Raw genomic sequence first — 15755 nt, 5'->3', positions numbered from 1 at the left:
AAAGCTCCAGCAGCCCAAGTGAGGGGGAGAACAAGGCTAAATTCAGCAGCTCTGGGCTCCTCTGCCTTCCAAGGACCACAACCAAAGGCAATCAATCTCCTTCCAGAGCCACAGGAGGTTCTGAATGACTCCAGAAATGTTAAAATAATAATAATAACAATAACAACAATAGCAATAATAACAACAACAGCAGCAGCAACAACAATAAAAATTAAATAATAATAATAAGAAGAATAATAATAATAAGAAGAAGAACAAGAAGAAGAAGAAGAAGAAGAAGAAGCAGCTGCTCTGCTTCCAACCAGGGATGCTGGAAAAGTCACACAGGGACCTGGTGGTGGCCCTGGTGTGGGTGTCCCCAGCCCTGCAGCCCATGTGGGGAGGGGGCTGGGGCTGAGCCCACCCGTGGGGCTGAGGTGGGGAATCCAGCCTGGGCTTTGTGGTGATGGTGGCACCAAGGTCCCTGTAGCAGATGCAGGGAATCCGGGCAGGGGGGAGAAAACCCCCCTTTCCCACCCCCAGGGGCACAGAGGCTGCCAAAATCAAGGGGAATGGAAGATATGGGGATGAGAAGCTCCACAGATCCTTCATCAACATCTCCCTTTGCTGCTGATCTGGGTGCTGGGGGTGGGACCCCAGGAGCCAAGGTGCCACTCAGAGACATGGCTGTGCCCCCTGGCATCAGACCCATCTTTCCCTCAACCTGGCAGCTGAGATGACCTCCTCTAAGCTCCTTCCAGACCTAACAGGCTGTTCCAGGGCAGGGGGGGGAGTCCCCATCCCTGGAAGGGTTTCCAAGCCCTGGAGATGGTGCTGAGGGACACGGGGCAGGGGTGGCCTTGGCAGGGCTGGGGGAGCAGTGGGACTGGATGATCTTGAAGATCGTTTCCAACCAGAACAATTCTGTGATTCCACTTAACGGAGTCTGGCTTTGCTTTTTGCCCAGAAACCAGGGTCAAACCTACTGATGAAGCAGTCACCAGGAGGTGTGGGAAGAGCCCCAGCCCTGTCCTGGTGTACGTGTTGGTGCCGCCGAGCGCGGGGAGCCCCAGGGAGGTTCTGAGGACGATCGCGATCGAGAAGGAGGCGGCAGAAGAGGTGGAGATCTACAACTGGAAGCTGATGAAAGGTGGGTCCCGTGATGAAACCAGCCAGCTAGGGAGGACACCTGTGTGGAAAACTGGGGCTTTCGTAGGATCATAGAATCACTGAATGGTTTGGGGAAGGGACCTTCAAGATCATCCAATCCCAACCCCCTGCACGGGCAGGGCCACCTCCCAGCAGCCCAGGCTGCTCCAAGCCCCATCCAACCTGCCCTTCAACACTGCCAGGGATGGGGCAGCCACAGCTTCCCTGGGCAACCTGGGCCAGGCTCTCCCCACCCTCACAGCCCAGAATTTCTCCCTCACATCTCAGCTCCAGCTCCCTCTGCCAGCTGGAAACCCTTCCCCCTGCTCCCAGCCCTCCCTGCCCTTGTCCCAAGCCCCTCCCCAGCTTTCCTGGAGCCCCTTCAGGCCCTGGAAGGTGCTCTCAGGTCTCCCTGGAGCCTTCTCTTCTCCAGGCTCAACACCCCAACTCTCCCAGCCTGGCTCCAGAGCAGAGCTGCTCCAGCCCTCCCATCATCTCCATGGCCCTTCTCTGGCCCCTCTCCAACAGCTCCATGTCTCTCCTGTGCTGAGGGCTCCAGAGCTGGACACAACACTCCAGGGGGGTCTCACCAGAGCAGAGCAGAGGGGCAGAATCCTTTACCCCTTGCAAAAACTTGTGCCTTGAGCACTTGAGGTTGGTCAAAACCCACCTATGGATACAGGGACCCTCAGCCTGTCTGCTCTGGACATGTATAGGCAGATATTCTGGTCTCTTGGGTACGTTGATGTCTCACCTCTCTCCCTAAGGAGACCTCAGCCCTCCTGGCTCTGGCTCTTCCCAGCCACCCAGAATGGGCACACATGGAGAAGTTCCCTCCAGAAAGAAAGCTATGGCTGCCACCATGTTCCCATCCTCCCCCTGCCATCCTCCACCCTCCATCCTCCTCACTCTCCCCCCCTTCCTCAGCAGAAGCCTCCTTCACAATGGCACCTTGTAGCTGGAGGACAGCTCTGAGCCTCCTCTGTCTGGGCCCCACCATTTCCTCTCCTCGCTCCTTGGCAGAGGTCACCACCCAAACCTTCTCACCACCTTCTGAGGCCAAAATCTCTGTGTCTGCACGGAGCTCCCCAGCCCTGCCAGCCAAGGACAGGGGAGGCCCTTGTCCCCGAGGCCAACACAGCTCTTTTGCTTGGCAGAGTGAAGTGTTACTGTTGGGAAAGAGCATGAGCTCAGTCACATATGGATTCCACCTCTCCATGGTCCATCACTCAACCAACAAAGCAGCGTGTGTGGAGAAAAGAGTCTTCCAGTTGGGCCTGGAACTCGTCCACCTGCCTTTGTGTGGGCTTGTGATATCGACGTGGCCTCCTCTGGTTCTGGGCTGGGGCTGTTTCCTCCTCCAGGCAGGAGCTGGGAGGAGGAACCAGCACCAACACCCAGCTGAAAGCTTGAACCAGCTTGCTGGTGGTGTCTGACCAGCTCCAAGACGAGCTACAGTGAGGGCTTCCCCTTGTTTTTAGGGGTCTGAACACCTCAGAAGTTCTGAGATGTGACTTGCTGATGGTTTAGAGCAGGAATTGTCCTGGGGAGGGAGGACAAGAAAGGAGCAAAGGAGAACAGGAGGGATCAGAGAGGGACAAGCACGGTTTGGAGGCTCTGTCGGTGACTCCTGCGCTTCACCCTGCCTTGCTGGAGGCCTGGGCTGTACTTGGAACTGTACTTGGTCCCCGTGGACATCTTTCCCACATTACCCTGCCATGCTGCTGATTAGATATTGACCAAAATACTCCTTTCTATCCTGAAAACCTGCAGCTCAGAGAACTTCAGCAGTCCCTCATGCTTCATCACGCTGTCCCACCCTCACAGCTGGGCTGGAGGGGACTTGCAAGGTCTGGACCAGCCATCCTCATGCTCTTCTGGCATGTGCTTGAAGATCTCCAGCCACAGAGACTTGACAGCCCATGTAACCTCTTCCAGAGCCTCAAACCCCTTCCTAAAGGAAGGCATTTCTCAATGTGCAGCCTCTGCAGCCCAAGCTCATGGGTCTCCTCCTCCTCTCCATCACAGGTGTGAAGAGCAGGCTCCTTTCCTCTGAAAATGCCATCAGCTCCTGCCTCAGTCCTCTCTTACACAGTTTAAGCAGTTGGAGACCAAAATGGGGTGCAGGGCTCTGGTCAAAGGTTGTGCTCTGCTGGGTTGGGCCTCAAATACCCATGTGCACCCATGGTCCCATCGCCACCCACCCACCAAGGCTTTGTTTTGCAGATGATGACAAGGGCAGATGTGGATGAGATCCTAGGAAGGAATCTCTTCTGTGAGGGTGGGGAGAGCCTGGCCCAGGTTGCCCAGGGAAGCTGTGGCTGCCCCATCCCTGGCAGTGTTGAAGGGCAGGTTGGATGGGGCTTGGAGCAGCCTGGGCTGCTGGGAGGTGTCCCTGCCCATGGCAGGGGGGTTGAATGTAGATGTTCTTTAGGGTCCCTCCTGACTCAAACCAGTCTGGGATTCTATGATTTATCAAGTTTTGAGACCAGTTTCTGGACTGAGACTTGGTTCACTGCCCAGCCCAGAGCTGAGCACCACGTTTACACACTCATGTTGGTTCCCCATGGAGTCAGCAGAGAGAAGCAGTGAAGTTCTCTCATAGAATCATAGAATCCCAGGCTGGTTTGAGTTGGAAGGAACCTTAAAAGATCATCCAGTTCCATCCCCCCCGCCATGAGCAGGGCCACCTCCCAGCAGCCCAGGCTGCTCCAAGCCCCATCCAACCTGCCCTTCAACACTGCCAGGGATGGGACATTCATCCATTTCAGGATGGGCAGAACAGCTCTGTGTAAGAGCTTCTTTCTCCAAAGTCAAGAAAGATTGTTTCCTTGGAGATGGGGTTGGTCTTTACTTTCTTCCTTGTGCCCTACTGGATTCTGCTTCTTTTTTTGGTCCTGAGGCAGTGCCTGAAGCATGGAGTCATGGAATGGTTTGGGTGGGAAAAGACCTCTCATGCTCATCCAGTTCAACCTCCTGCAGCAGGGACTTCTGGAACTAGACCAGGTTGCTCAGAGCCCCATCCAACCTGACCTGGAATGTTTCCAGGGATGGGGCATCTCCCACCTCTCTGGGCAACCTGGGCCAGTTTCTCACCACCCTCATCCCAAAGCATTTCTTCCTCAGATCAAGTCCCAACCTCCCCTCTTTCAGCTTGAAACCATCACCCCTTGTCCTGTCACTACAGGCCCTGCTAGAAGGTTTGTCCCCATCTTTCTTACAAGCCCCCTTTAAAGCACCAGGCAAGGTGGTAACTGCCCTACAGCCCCACCACCTCCTTCCACCTCACCCTGAACTTTGTGAGGAACCTGCTGGGCAGGATCTGCTCGCTGGGATAGGGCATCACCTCTCACCAGCTCCATCCCATGTTGGGATATTCTTGCCCCTGCTGCCTTGTGCTCTCCTTGCTCCTGCTGGAGCATCCTCTGCGTTCCTGCCCTGCTCCTCAGCTCCTGCCATCTGTCAGAAACCACCACCCAGGGGCCCAGCCAGCTCTCTGAGGGCTCTTGGGTGAACATTATCTGGGTCGGTTGATTAAAAGATGTTTATCTCTTGCAGCTCTTGTTTAAAATATCCTCTTGGTTACTAATGCACTGGAAAGTGCCTCCCGGGCCAGGGGGATGCTCAGCTCACCCTCCTGCTCCTGTCTAAGTATAGAGCAGAAGGATTTATTGAACATTTGTGCCTTCCTTGCGTCACCAACAGTTTTATTATCTCCCTCCAGTCTCTTCTTTTGTTACTGGTTGGATTTCTTTTCCCCCACCCACTTAAAGGGCTTATTAATAGCCCAAATATCCACATATTTCTCCGGGTGTCGTTGGTTTCCTGTATTCATTTTCCACACTCCAGAGCTTCTCATTTCTAGGGATTGCCACCCAGTTCCCATTTGTCACATACTCTTTTCATGTGTAACTGCTGCTGGGAATTGGGGAAAGTCTCTTCACCAAATAAGGGGGACCAGGTTGCCTGTGACTTCTGCTGGCAGCCAGAGCCTGGATGGACAAGGAGCCTGGGAGAGAGGTGGGGAAGGATGTGCCAGACATACCTGCCTGGTTTGTCATGCTGCACAGGCAGCCAGGGATGAGGGTGGCCCTTCATCCCACCCAAAGGCAGCCAGGGATGAGGGTGGCCCTTCATCCCACCCAAAGGGAAACAGGGATGAGGGTGGCCCTTCATCCCACCCAAAGGCAGCCAGGGATGAGGGTGGCCCTTCATCCCACCCAAAGGCAGCCAGGGATGAGGGTGGCCCTTCATCCCACCCAGAGGGAAACAGGGATGAGGGTGACTCTTCATCCCACCCAAAGGGAAACAGGGATGAGGGTGGCCCTTCATCCCACCCAAAGACAGCCAGGGATCATGGTGACCCTTCATCCCACCCAAAGACAGCCAGGGATCATGGTGACCCTTCATCCCACCCAAAGGCAGCCAGGGATGAGGGTGGCCCTTCATCCCACCCAAAGGCAGCCAGGGATGAGGGTGGCCCTTCATCCCACCCAGAGGGAAACAGGGATGAGGGTGACCCTTCATCCCACCCAAAGGCAGCCAGGGATGAGGGTGGCCCTTCATCCCACCCAAAGGCAGCCAGGGATGAGGGTGGCCCTTCATCCCACCCAAAGGGAAACAGGGATGAGGGTGACCCTTCATTCCACCCAAAGGGAAACAGGGATGAGGGTGGCCCTTCATCCCACCCAAAGGGAAACAGGGATGAGGGTGGCCCTTCATCCCACCCAAAGGCAGCCAGGGATCATGGTGACCCTTCATCCCACCCAAAGGGAAATAGGGATGATGGTGACCCTTCATCCCACCCAAAGGGAAACAGGGATGAGGGTGACCCTTCATCCCACCCAAAGGCAGCCAGGGATGAGGGTGACTCTTCATCCCACCCAAAGGCAGCCAGGGATGATGGTGACCCTTCATCCCACCCAAAGGTCACTTCCATTGCTAAATGCAGGTTCTTGGGCCAAACATCTGAGCCAGGCACCTCCACTAATGGGACAATGTTGGCACAGACAGAAATATCAATCTCTGCTGAGGTCATTTGTGGGTTTGTTGGGTTGTTTGGTTTTTTTTTTCCTATCCTGGAGGAGTTCCAGGACTGGGGGCAGAGGGATGGAAAATTTTGGTCCCCAGCTGCTTCCAGGAAAGGAGAGCATCTGAGCATGGAGGGGTGTCTGGGGCTGGAGAAGGTAGGTGGCCAAGAGTGAGCAGAGACGATGGAGATGGTCTGGTGGGAGGTGTCCCTGCTCATGGCAGGGAGGTTGGAACCTGATGATCTTTAAGGTCCCTTCCAACCTTCACCATCCTGTGAGATCCCAGGGTCCTGTTGGTCTCAGCTTTATTTCTCTTATGGCTTTGGAGGAGAGGGGACCTCCTGCAGCACGAGGTGCTTCCCAGAGACACAAAATCCTGTTGCTCTCACCTGCCTCATGGTGGTGTCCCTGATTCCATGGGCAGTTTCTGTCTTCAAATCAGATTTCTCCTGGTCCTTGCCCAACCCTGGCATCACTCCCACCAGCAGATCACACACCAAACCAGGACCTCAGGGCATCCAGTGAAGACCCCGTGTCCCTTTTGCCTCCCAGTTTGTGCCTCCAAACCTGGATGAGCTTTATAATGAGCTTCCCAGTCTGACACCTTCTATTCCCCCCACCCCCCCAACAGGGATATTTCATCTGATGCAGACCAAGAAGATCAGCAAACAGGAATTCAAGCAAGAAGCTCAGAACTTCAGGCTCATCACCAGGACAAACGAAGGTGAGGAGAGAAAAAACCCATCTCTTGGTTGGTTTTTTTTTTCACAGACTCTGCCCCAAACAACCTCCTTGCTTTGAAATCCCAGCAGGGCATGGGGAGCTGAACCACAGGGAAGAGGCTTCTGCCAAAGCAGCAGGGTGTGGGGCTGACCTGGCTTCACACACCCGTGTGCAGCAGCTCCTGGTTGGCAGCCCCATCTCCACTGGGTGGTTCCAGAAGGGGCAACCAGCTTCCAAAAGTGGATGCAGGCTGGTGACATCCAAAAGCTTTGTCTCTCCAAAGCCCATAGAACTGGCCCCACCTGGAGTGTTGTGTCCAGCTCTGGAGCCCTCAGCACAGGAGAGACATGGAACTGTTGGAGAGGGGCCAGAGAAGGGCCATGGAGATGATGGGAGGGCTGGAGCAGCTCTGCTCTGGAGCCAGGCTGGGAGAGCTGGGGTGTTCAGCCTGGAGAAGAGAAGGCTCCAGGGAGACCTGAGAGCACCTTCCAGTGCCTGAAGGGGCTCCAGGAAAGCTGGGGAGGGGCTTGGGACAAGGGCAGGGAGGGCTGGGAGCAGGGGGAAGGGTTTCCAGCTGGCAGAGGGGAGATTTAGGTCAGAGATGAGGAAGAAATTCTTCACTCTCAGAGAGGTGAGGAACTGGGATGGGTTACCTAGGGAAGCTGTGGCTGCCCCATCCCTGGAGGTGTTGAAGGGCAGGTTGGATGAGGCTTGTGCAGCCTGAAGTAGTGGGAGGTGTCCCTGCCCATGCAGGGGGGTTGGAACTGGATGATCTTTGAGGTCCCTTCCAACCTTAATGATTCTATGATAATTGTTTTAATATTTAATCTGGTGTCAAGGGGAGAGAGGGAAAACAAAAAAAAAAAAGAGAGAGAAATAAAAAATGATGCAAGGGATTTGAAAAAAATACATAAATACTCTTGAAATATGTTTAAAAAAAATCATTCTGAACATTCTTGGAGGTGTGTGAATGTTACTGGAAAGCAGAAGTGCCCGTGCAGAGTGGAGCTGCTGGGCTGGGTTCTTGTTTCATGGCTTTGGTTTGGATTGGAGCCATTCCCATCTCACCCAGCACCCACGGGTCACTGGGCTGGCTGGGAATGGCTCTGCTGCCCAGTACATACCAGTACACCCAGTGCCCTGGGGAGGCTGGAGATGTTTTCACCTCCAATGCGTTTGAGACAACGTTGACCAAACCCTGGGGGATTTTGAAGTCCTTGCTGCCAGGACAGGCTTCACATCCTGGTGGGATCCCTGGCACGTGCCCACTGCTTCTTGCCTCAGTTTCCCCTGACCAAGATCCCTGCTGCAAGTTCTAGGGAAGGATGGGCTGGGGGTTTCTTCACAACAGGAGGTGAAAATAGGGTCCCCCCACCTCAGGGATGACGACGTTGGGGCTTTGTCATCAGTGCAGGGATTATGGGGGGTGTGACCACCTGGAGGGAAAACACCTGCAGGCACCTCCTGGGGGGGTTTGGGGGAGAAGGGAGAGGGGTTGGGGAGCTTTGTGCTGGTTCTTGGGGTGTTGCCCAGCTCCCTCTTCTGCATGTGCTTTGCAGGGAGTCTGCAGCTCACCAGTGAGGCTGTGGGGGGAACTGGAGAGAGCCCAGCACAGGGCACTGGGATGCTGAGGGGGCTGGAGGAAAGGCTGGGAGAGCTGGGGCTGCTCAGCTGGAGAAAAGGAGGCTGAGGGGGGATCTGATCAGGGCTGGTCAATATCTCCAGGGGGTGTCAGGAGGGGGGGGCCAGACTCTGCTCAGGGGTGCCCAGTGACAGGACAAGGGGCCATGGGCACAAACTGGAGCACAGGAGGTTTGACCTGAATGTGAGAAAATCCTTCTTGGCTGTGAGGGTGACAGAGCCCTGGGACAGGCTGCCCAGGGAGGCTGTGGAGTCCCCATCCCTGGGGACATCCCAGCCCCACCTGGATGTGTTCCTGTGGGATCTGCCCTAGGGGATCCTGCTCCGGCAGGGGTTGGACTAGAGGATCTCCAGAGGTCCCTTCACCCCCACCACTCTGTGGTCCTGTGATCTGGGGAGGGTTTATTCTCCCTCAGGACCTTCCCTGACCACAGGTGGATGCAGAGCCAAGGCTGGGGCAGCAGCAGCAGTACAAATAGAGACATGGGGGTTTTGAGCAGCCCACCCCCACGAAGTGGGGCTCACAGAAGGGTGAAGATAAGCATGCCAGCCCATGGCCCCCAAAAAATGTGGATTTTGGCTTTCTGATGATGAGTCAGAGGACAAGCAAAATGCTTCACCCCCCATGAGAGGCAGGAAGCCAAAATCTGAGACATCCCAGAGAACCTGATCTGGTGGGAGATGTCCCTGCTCACTATGGGGTGGTTGGACTAGATGAGCTTTAAGGGTCCCTTCCAACCCAAACCCTTCTATGATTCTATGATCCTGGGGAGGACCTGGCCCTAAAATCTCATGTTGAAGGTGCCTTTGAGGAGGCTGAGAGCAGGATTTACCCTGTTTCAGACTGAGCTTCTCTTCTCCCAGGGAAAGCACTGGAAATGCTGCTGATTGTGCTGCTAATTATAGGCTGGGAGAGCTGGGGTGTTGAGCCTGGAGAAGAGAAGGCTCCAGGGAGACCTGAGAGCATCTTCCAGGGCCTGAAGGGGCTCCAGGAAAGCTGGGGAGGGGCTTGGGACAAGGGCAGGGAGGGCTGGGAGCAGGGGGAAGGGTTTCCAGCTGGCAGAGGGAGCTGGAGCTGAGATGTGAGGGAGAAATTCTGGGCTGTGAGGGTGGGGAGAGCCTGGCCCAGGTTGCCCAGAGAAGCTGTGGCTGCCCCATCCCTGGCAGTGTTGAAGGGCAGGTTGGATGGGGCTTGGAGCAGCCTGGGCTGCTGGGAGGTGTCCCTGCCCATGGCAGGGGGTTGGAACTAGATGGTCTTTAAGGTCCTTCCAACCCAAACCATTCTGTGATTCTATGACTCTATATAATTGCACTGCAGAAGGTCCAAAGGGCCCCTCTTGAGCTCAAGTATCATTTTATTTGCAAGATGACAAAGTCCAGGTCTGGTTTGTGGGACCAGTGAGGAGCTGCTCTGGCCATGGCCAGAGCTCTGGGGAGACCTCTCTCCCCACCTCCCTCCCAGCTTGGTCCTGGTGGGTTCTCCATTGCAGAAGGTGCAAGGTGTGGGGTAGGTTGTGTTTTCCTTCTCCAAGGGTCACTGCTAATGAATGTCCATCTCTGCTCATCCAGGGCACTGGAACATCTTCCGAGCCCAGACGTCAGAGCTGAGGATGACAGAGAGCCCAGAGAAGGAAACCAAGAACTTGTAAAGGAAAAAAAACCAACCAGAACCCCCCCCAAAAAAAACTTTAACCTAGCTATTGATTTATCTACCCCCACCCACATCCACACCTACACACACACATCTATATATATATGAGAAAGGTAAATTGCATTATTAAATAGACTGGCACAGCAACAAAGGAGACACTAGAGCAAAGCACAGGAGCTCCAGCAAGCACAGCAAGTGGAGCAGCAGGGAAGCCACGGCCATGGAGGTGCCTCCTTCCAGGGGGAGAGGGCAAGAGGTCGGGCAGCACCTCCTGCTGCTGGAGATGCTGGGTGGGCAGGAGGAGGAGGAGGAGGAGGAGGAGGATGGCAGAGACCTGAGGCCTGGTGCAAGGGGAGGAGGTGGGCTTCATCCCTGACACCCCAGCACTTCTGAAGAGCAGCAGGAGCCAGCAGCAAAGCAGAAGATGCTTCTGGCCAAGCCCTGCCTGAGACCTGACCTGCAGGGAAGGGAAAAAAAAACCAAAAACCAAACCCATCCTTGATTTCTTTTCCTTGGAGACCCCCCCCCCGGGATCTGCGAAGGGTTCCTTGGGCTGAACGCCCTCCAGAGGGTGTTCCTTGAAAAGTCCTGTGTCTTTCCTCCTCGGTTTCAGGCTGGGAGGTTTCTTTTCCCTTCTTTACAGGTCCCTTGAAGGTGCAGTCCTCGGGAGGACCCACCTGCTGGGGGGGCCTGACCCCCCCCGGGCCCTGCACTGAGGTTGCTACCAAGCGTGTTACTCTGCTCTGTATTTATATATATCCTGCATCGTATCTACTGGGCTGTACTAATGGGGGGAGCATCTCCCAAAGGGGGAGCAGGACCATTTCTGCAGCATGGGGAGGAGGGTGGGCAACAGCATCACCCTCCCCCTGCCCCCCCCCTCCCCCCCCCCTCTGGAAATAGCTTTGGGGGATTTCCAGGTGGTTTTGGTACAGGTATTTATCCCTGGATTCTTGTTTCCTTCTGGTTTTGATAAATCTATTTATTTGGAGATCCAGACCTGCCTGATCAATCTGATTAAAGTGTCTTCTTGATTCACCCTTCTGTGCTGGCTCTTCTTTCCCTGTAGGGCCCACATTTATGATTTGGGGAGGGGGGGGGGGTCACCTCATCAGGACCCTCATCCCAGAGCTTTCCCAACGCCCTCAGGGCTGGGAGGCAGGACTGGGGCAGGCAGAGGACACCTCATGGGTGCTCTGCTCATCATCAGGAGATCATCCCACCCCACTGCCTGATGAGCCAGACTCTGTTGGGGGCTGAAAAGGGAGCTGGGGATGGGCAGGAGGCACGGGGGTCAAGAGAAGGTTGGGGGGCAAACGTGGGCCAGGGAAGGGGAGGCCCTGGTGTGCTGGAGGGGTGCCCAGGCAAGCTGCTAAGTGAGTGCAGATGCTCCTTCTTGGACAGGGAACCACTCACGTGGGGCTGTAAAAGCTCAACGTGAGCAGCTCCCACCCCAGGGTGGGCTGTGTCCTCCCCTCCTCTCTGTGTTGTGCTCCCAGCAAACAGTGGGGTGAGGATGGAAACCAGCTCTGAGCGTGGCCAGTGGGCAGGGGAGGTGGGGAGAGAGGTGACCACAGCTCCAGTGGACCAGCAGCGAGGAGAAACCAGGGATGATCAGAGCAGCTGGTGGGCACTGAGCTGGCTCTGCTCAGCAGGGCTCTGGGATGGTTGAAAAATGGAATTGTTTTGAGTGGAAAAGACCTCTCAGATCATCAACCCAACCATTAACCAGCACTGCCAAGTCGTAGAGTCATGGGATGGTTTGGGTTGGAGGGGCCTTCAAGATCCTCAGGTTCCACCCCCCTGCATGTGCAGGGACACCTCCCAGCAGCCCAGGCTGCTCCAAGCCCCATCCAACCTGCCCTTCAACACTGCCAGGGATGGGGCAGCCACAGCTTCCCTGGGCAACCTGGGCCAGGCTCTCCCCACCCTCACAGCCCAGAATTTCTCCCTCACATCTCAGCTCCAGCTCCCTCTGCCAGCTGGAAACACTTCCCCCTGCTCCCATCCCTCCCTGCCCTTGTCCCAAGCCCCTCCCCAGCTTTCCTGGAGCCCCTTCAGGCACTGGAAGGTGCTCTCAGGTCTCCCTGGAGCCTTCTCTTCTCCAGGCTCAACACCCCAACTCTCCCAGCCTGCCTCCATAGGAGGGCTTCTCCCATCCACCACTAAACCATGTCCTTCAACACCACATCTACACAGCTTTTAAACCCTTCCAGGGATGGTGACTCCACCACTTCCCTGGGCAGCCTGTTCCAGAGTGATGATCCAAACCATGGGGTCAATCTGGATCAATTTATCTGGGAAGAAATATCCCAGTGATGCTTTGGGCCCTGGGGAGCAACGTGTGGAGCAGAGGGAGGGAGCCACCCTCTCACCCCCTGGCCATGTGCCTGGCTGCAGCCAGGCCCCCCAGGCAGAGCCCAGCCCCTCACTCATCACCCTCATTAACTCACTCTTGCATGTGCTAATTGGAGCAGAGCTGAGGCCCAATTTGTCTCCCAGGCGTGGACAGTGTTTTGAATGAAGCTGCTCGGTTGGGTTCCTGGGGGTGGCTTGGAGGAAACCAGCACAAATCCAGCCCAGAAAGGGTTTCCTGCAGGTGTCTGCAGGTTACTGAGCCCATCGAAGTTACACTGAGCCCAGACACTGCCAGGAGACCTCTCGGGTGGAAATCAGCTGAGTGCCATGCACAGGGAGCTCTACCATCTGCAGAAGGGTGGGTGGTGATGCCAGCTGCTCCATGGCCAGGAGAAACCCTTTGGTGAGCAGTGACTGAGGAATCTGCATGGAAATGAGGGTAGGAAGGCTCTGCAGAGGGACCTGGCCAGGCTGGATCCAGGGGTTGAGGCTCTGCAGAGGGACCTGGCCAGGCTGGATCCAGGGGTTGAGGCTCTGCAGACCTGGGCAGATCTGTCCCATCCCAAGTTTCTCATCAAGAGATGATGCTACTGCTTAGTCCACTCCCAGGAAACAGAACCTCCAAATTGTTCAGGTTGGAAACGACCTCTAAGATCACCCAGTCCAACCATTAACCCAGCACCATCATACCCACCAAACCATGTCCCAAAGTGCCACGTCTACACGGTTTTCTACCACCTCCAGGGATGGTGACTCCACCCCTGCCATGGGCAGCCCCAGTGCAGAATGTTCCAAGGTGGCCTGGGTGTGCTCTGCTCCTGCTGCTGCCCTTGGCTGCAGCACTGAAGCTGGTCCTAGCACACAGGGTTCTGCTGCTGAGGGTTCCCACCACGACAGGAGGATGTAGGAGTCTCCAAAGATGCCATTTACACCGTGTGACTGTCCCATCCTCCCATAACTTCCTTTATCTCCCAGACCCATCACACCCCTGGCCCTGGCTGCCTCCAGGCAACATCTCATCTTCTCTGGTGTCAGCTTCTCCATCAGGTGCTGGGCCACTGCCACCTCCCTCTTGTTGCAGGTCAGGCTTTCTGCTGCCTCTTAGTTCTCCCTCCCCTGCAGCCCCACTTTGGGTGGCCGTCACAAAAGACACCCCATCAATTTTAGGTGGAAGGGCTGAACATTTTCTCCTTGGCTGCTGCTCCCCATGACTCGTGGTGGCTGCACTAACCAGAGGGGTGAGCTCCAAGTGCTGCATCTCAGCTCCTGGCAGAGAAAACTGGGACAACGTTGGGTTGTTTTTCCTGGTTTGGTTGGAGGAAGAAGCCTGGGGGCACCTCACCTTGCACTGGCCCTGGAGTAGCACTGCTGTCTGCTCTCCAAGGGACGTGGGCATGGGTGGCATGGGACAACTGGTCTCTATAAAAGGAGACCCAAACGCATCTCCTCTGCTTTCTGTGGTGAGGCAGGAAGGGTTTTTTCCCATCTGAAGTGATCCTTGAGCCAACAGGGATGTGAGGGGTGGGCTTAGCTCTCCCTTCAGGTGACAGAGCTGAAACCATGGGTTTCTTAGGTGGGTTCCTCACCCTTCCCCATCCATCCACCTATTTATCCATCCATCCCTCCATCCATCCCTCCATCCATCCCTCCATCCCTCCCTCCATCCCTCCATGTCCATTCTTGTCCTTTCACCCTTCCCCACCCATCCATGCACCAATCCTTCCCCACTGATCCTTCTCCAGCCATAACCTTCTAGGCCCTCTGGTTTTTCCATCCCCTCAGTGGCACGGGAGGGAGAAGACATCAGCTTCACCTCGGTCTGCCTTGACCAAGTGCCAGAGACCTTCATTTCCCCCAGGACTGCAAAGAAGTCTCCCAGAGGAGGGGTGGGAACATGCCCAGGGGCCAGCTGGGCTGGTGACCAACCTCTGCCTGGTGAAACGTGGCCAAGGAGGGGCAGAGGGACTTGCTGTGGGGCTGGAAGGGGCTGCGAGGGATGTGTAATCCCCTGCCACCGTGGACTCTGACCAAACCTCCCCGTGGGGAACCTCTCAGGAGCTGCTTTTCCCCGTGGAGCCACCTCTGGGGATTAACCCATGTAATTGGATCAGCAGCCACGGGTCAGGAGCCGCCGCTCCCCGGCTGGTGGCATCACCTCCCTGGCCCTGCTCCTCCTCCCCGGGTCCCTTCCCCTCCCCAGGGGTCACTCTGCTTCCACCTTCAGCCCTGCAGGGGCTTTGGTGGGTCTGGGGACAGGGCTGGCACCACGGGATGGGGACCTTGCATCCCTGGCCAGGCTGAGCCGTGCAGGGCCAGGCTGGGCTTTCTGCAGGGGCTTTGTGGGGAGGGCTGCTCCCCTGCTCTGCAGAGGACATCCCCTGTGTCTCACTGCCACCACTGACCACGCGTGTGCCCATCCCACCACGGCTGGAGGACCAGGGATGGGGTCCTCCCTGGATGGAGCAGACCTGAGGCCGTGTGTGGAGCTAAGTGCCCGCGAGCCCTCCCCAGGGGTGCTCACATTTCCTCCTCTTGTCCCAGAGCAGCTCAGCACCTCGGTGGGCTTCCTTTACAGCTGGGCCACCTGCCTTCCAGCTTCTTAACTGGGTTTCCAGACCTGCCATTGTCCGGTGGTGGTGGCTGCAACTCGTTTCTGATCTGTTCGAGGAACAAAACGTTGCAAACACAGAAACGTCTGGGTTGGAAAAGACCTTTCAGATCCTCCAGCCCAACCCTTCCCCCAGCCCTGCCAAGGCCACCCCTGCCCCGTGTCCCTCAGCACCATCTCCAGGGCTTGGAAACCCCTCCAGGGATGGGGACTCCCCCCCTGCCCTGGGCAGCCTGGGCCAGTGTCTCATGACCCTTCCATGAAGAAATCATTCCTACTCTCTAACCTAAACCTTCTTCTGCAGCACTCACACCTCCTGCTGCTTCCTCTGTGGGACCTGTATCTCCTGCTGCTTCTTCTGCAGCACCCACCTCACCTGCCAGCCCTCCTGCAGTCCCTCTCTCCTCTTGCTGGGGTCTGTTTTGTGTGCAAGAAGTGCATGAGATGCCCCATGGCTGGTGCAATCCATGCTGGGACACTTTGGGCCACTGGGTCCAGTTGGGGTCCCCGGCACCAGTGACAGGCTGGACCCAGGCCAACTGGAAGGCACCCTGGAAAAAGTTTCCCCTTCAGGCTCATCAAAACCTGGAGCAGGGACCAAGGGAAAGGGGGGACA

General features: G+C 56.2%; 1 protein-coding gene across 1 annotated transcript in view; it reads left to right on the top strand.

Moving 5' to 3' along the window:
• Nucleotides 1-10463, top strand: part of CHRDL2 (chordin like 2) — a 34201-nt gene extending 23738 nt beyond the window's left edge. The window contains 3 exon segments of the mRNA XM_051641054.1: nucleotides 947-1129; nucleotides 6790-6882; nucleotides 10092-10463. Of these exon segments, the coding sequence (XP_051497014.1) occupies nucleotides 947-1129; nucleotides 6790-6882; nucleotides 10092-10171 (356 nt within the window). The 3' untranslated portion in view covers nucleotides 10172-10463.
• The last annotated feature ends 5292 nt before the right edge of the window (nucleotides 10464-15755 follow it).

Source organism: Apus apus, chromosome 1 (assembly GCF_020740795.1).
Source record: "Apus apus isolate bApuApu2 chromosome 1, bApuApu2.pri.cur, whole genome shotgun sequence".
NCBI classification, from domain to species: domain Eukaryota; kingdom Metazoa; phylum Chordata; class Aves; order Apodiformes; family Apodidae; genus Apus; species Apus apus.
This window is presented reverse-complemented; position numbering and strand designations above follow the sequence as displayed.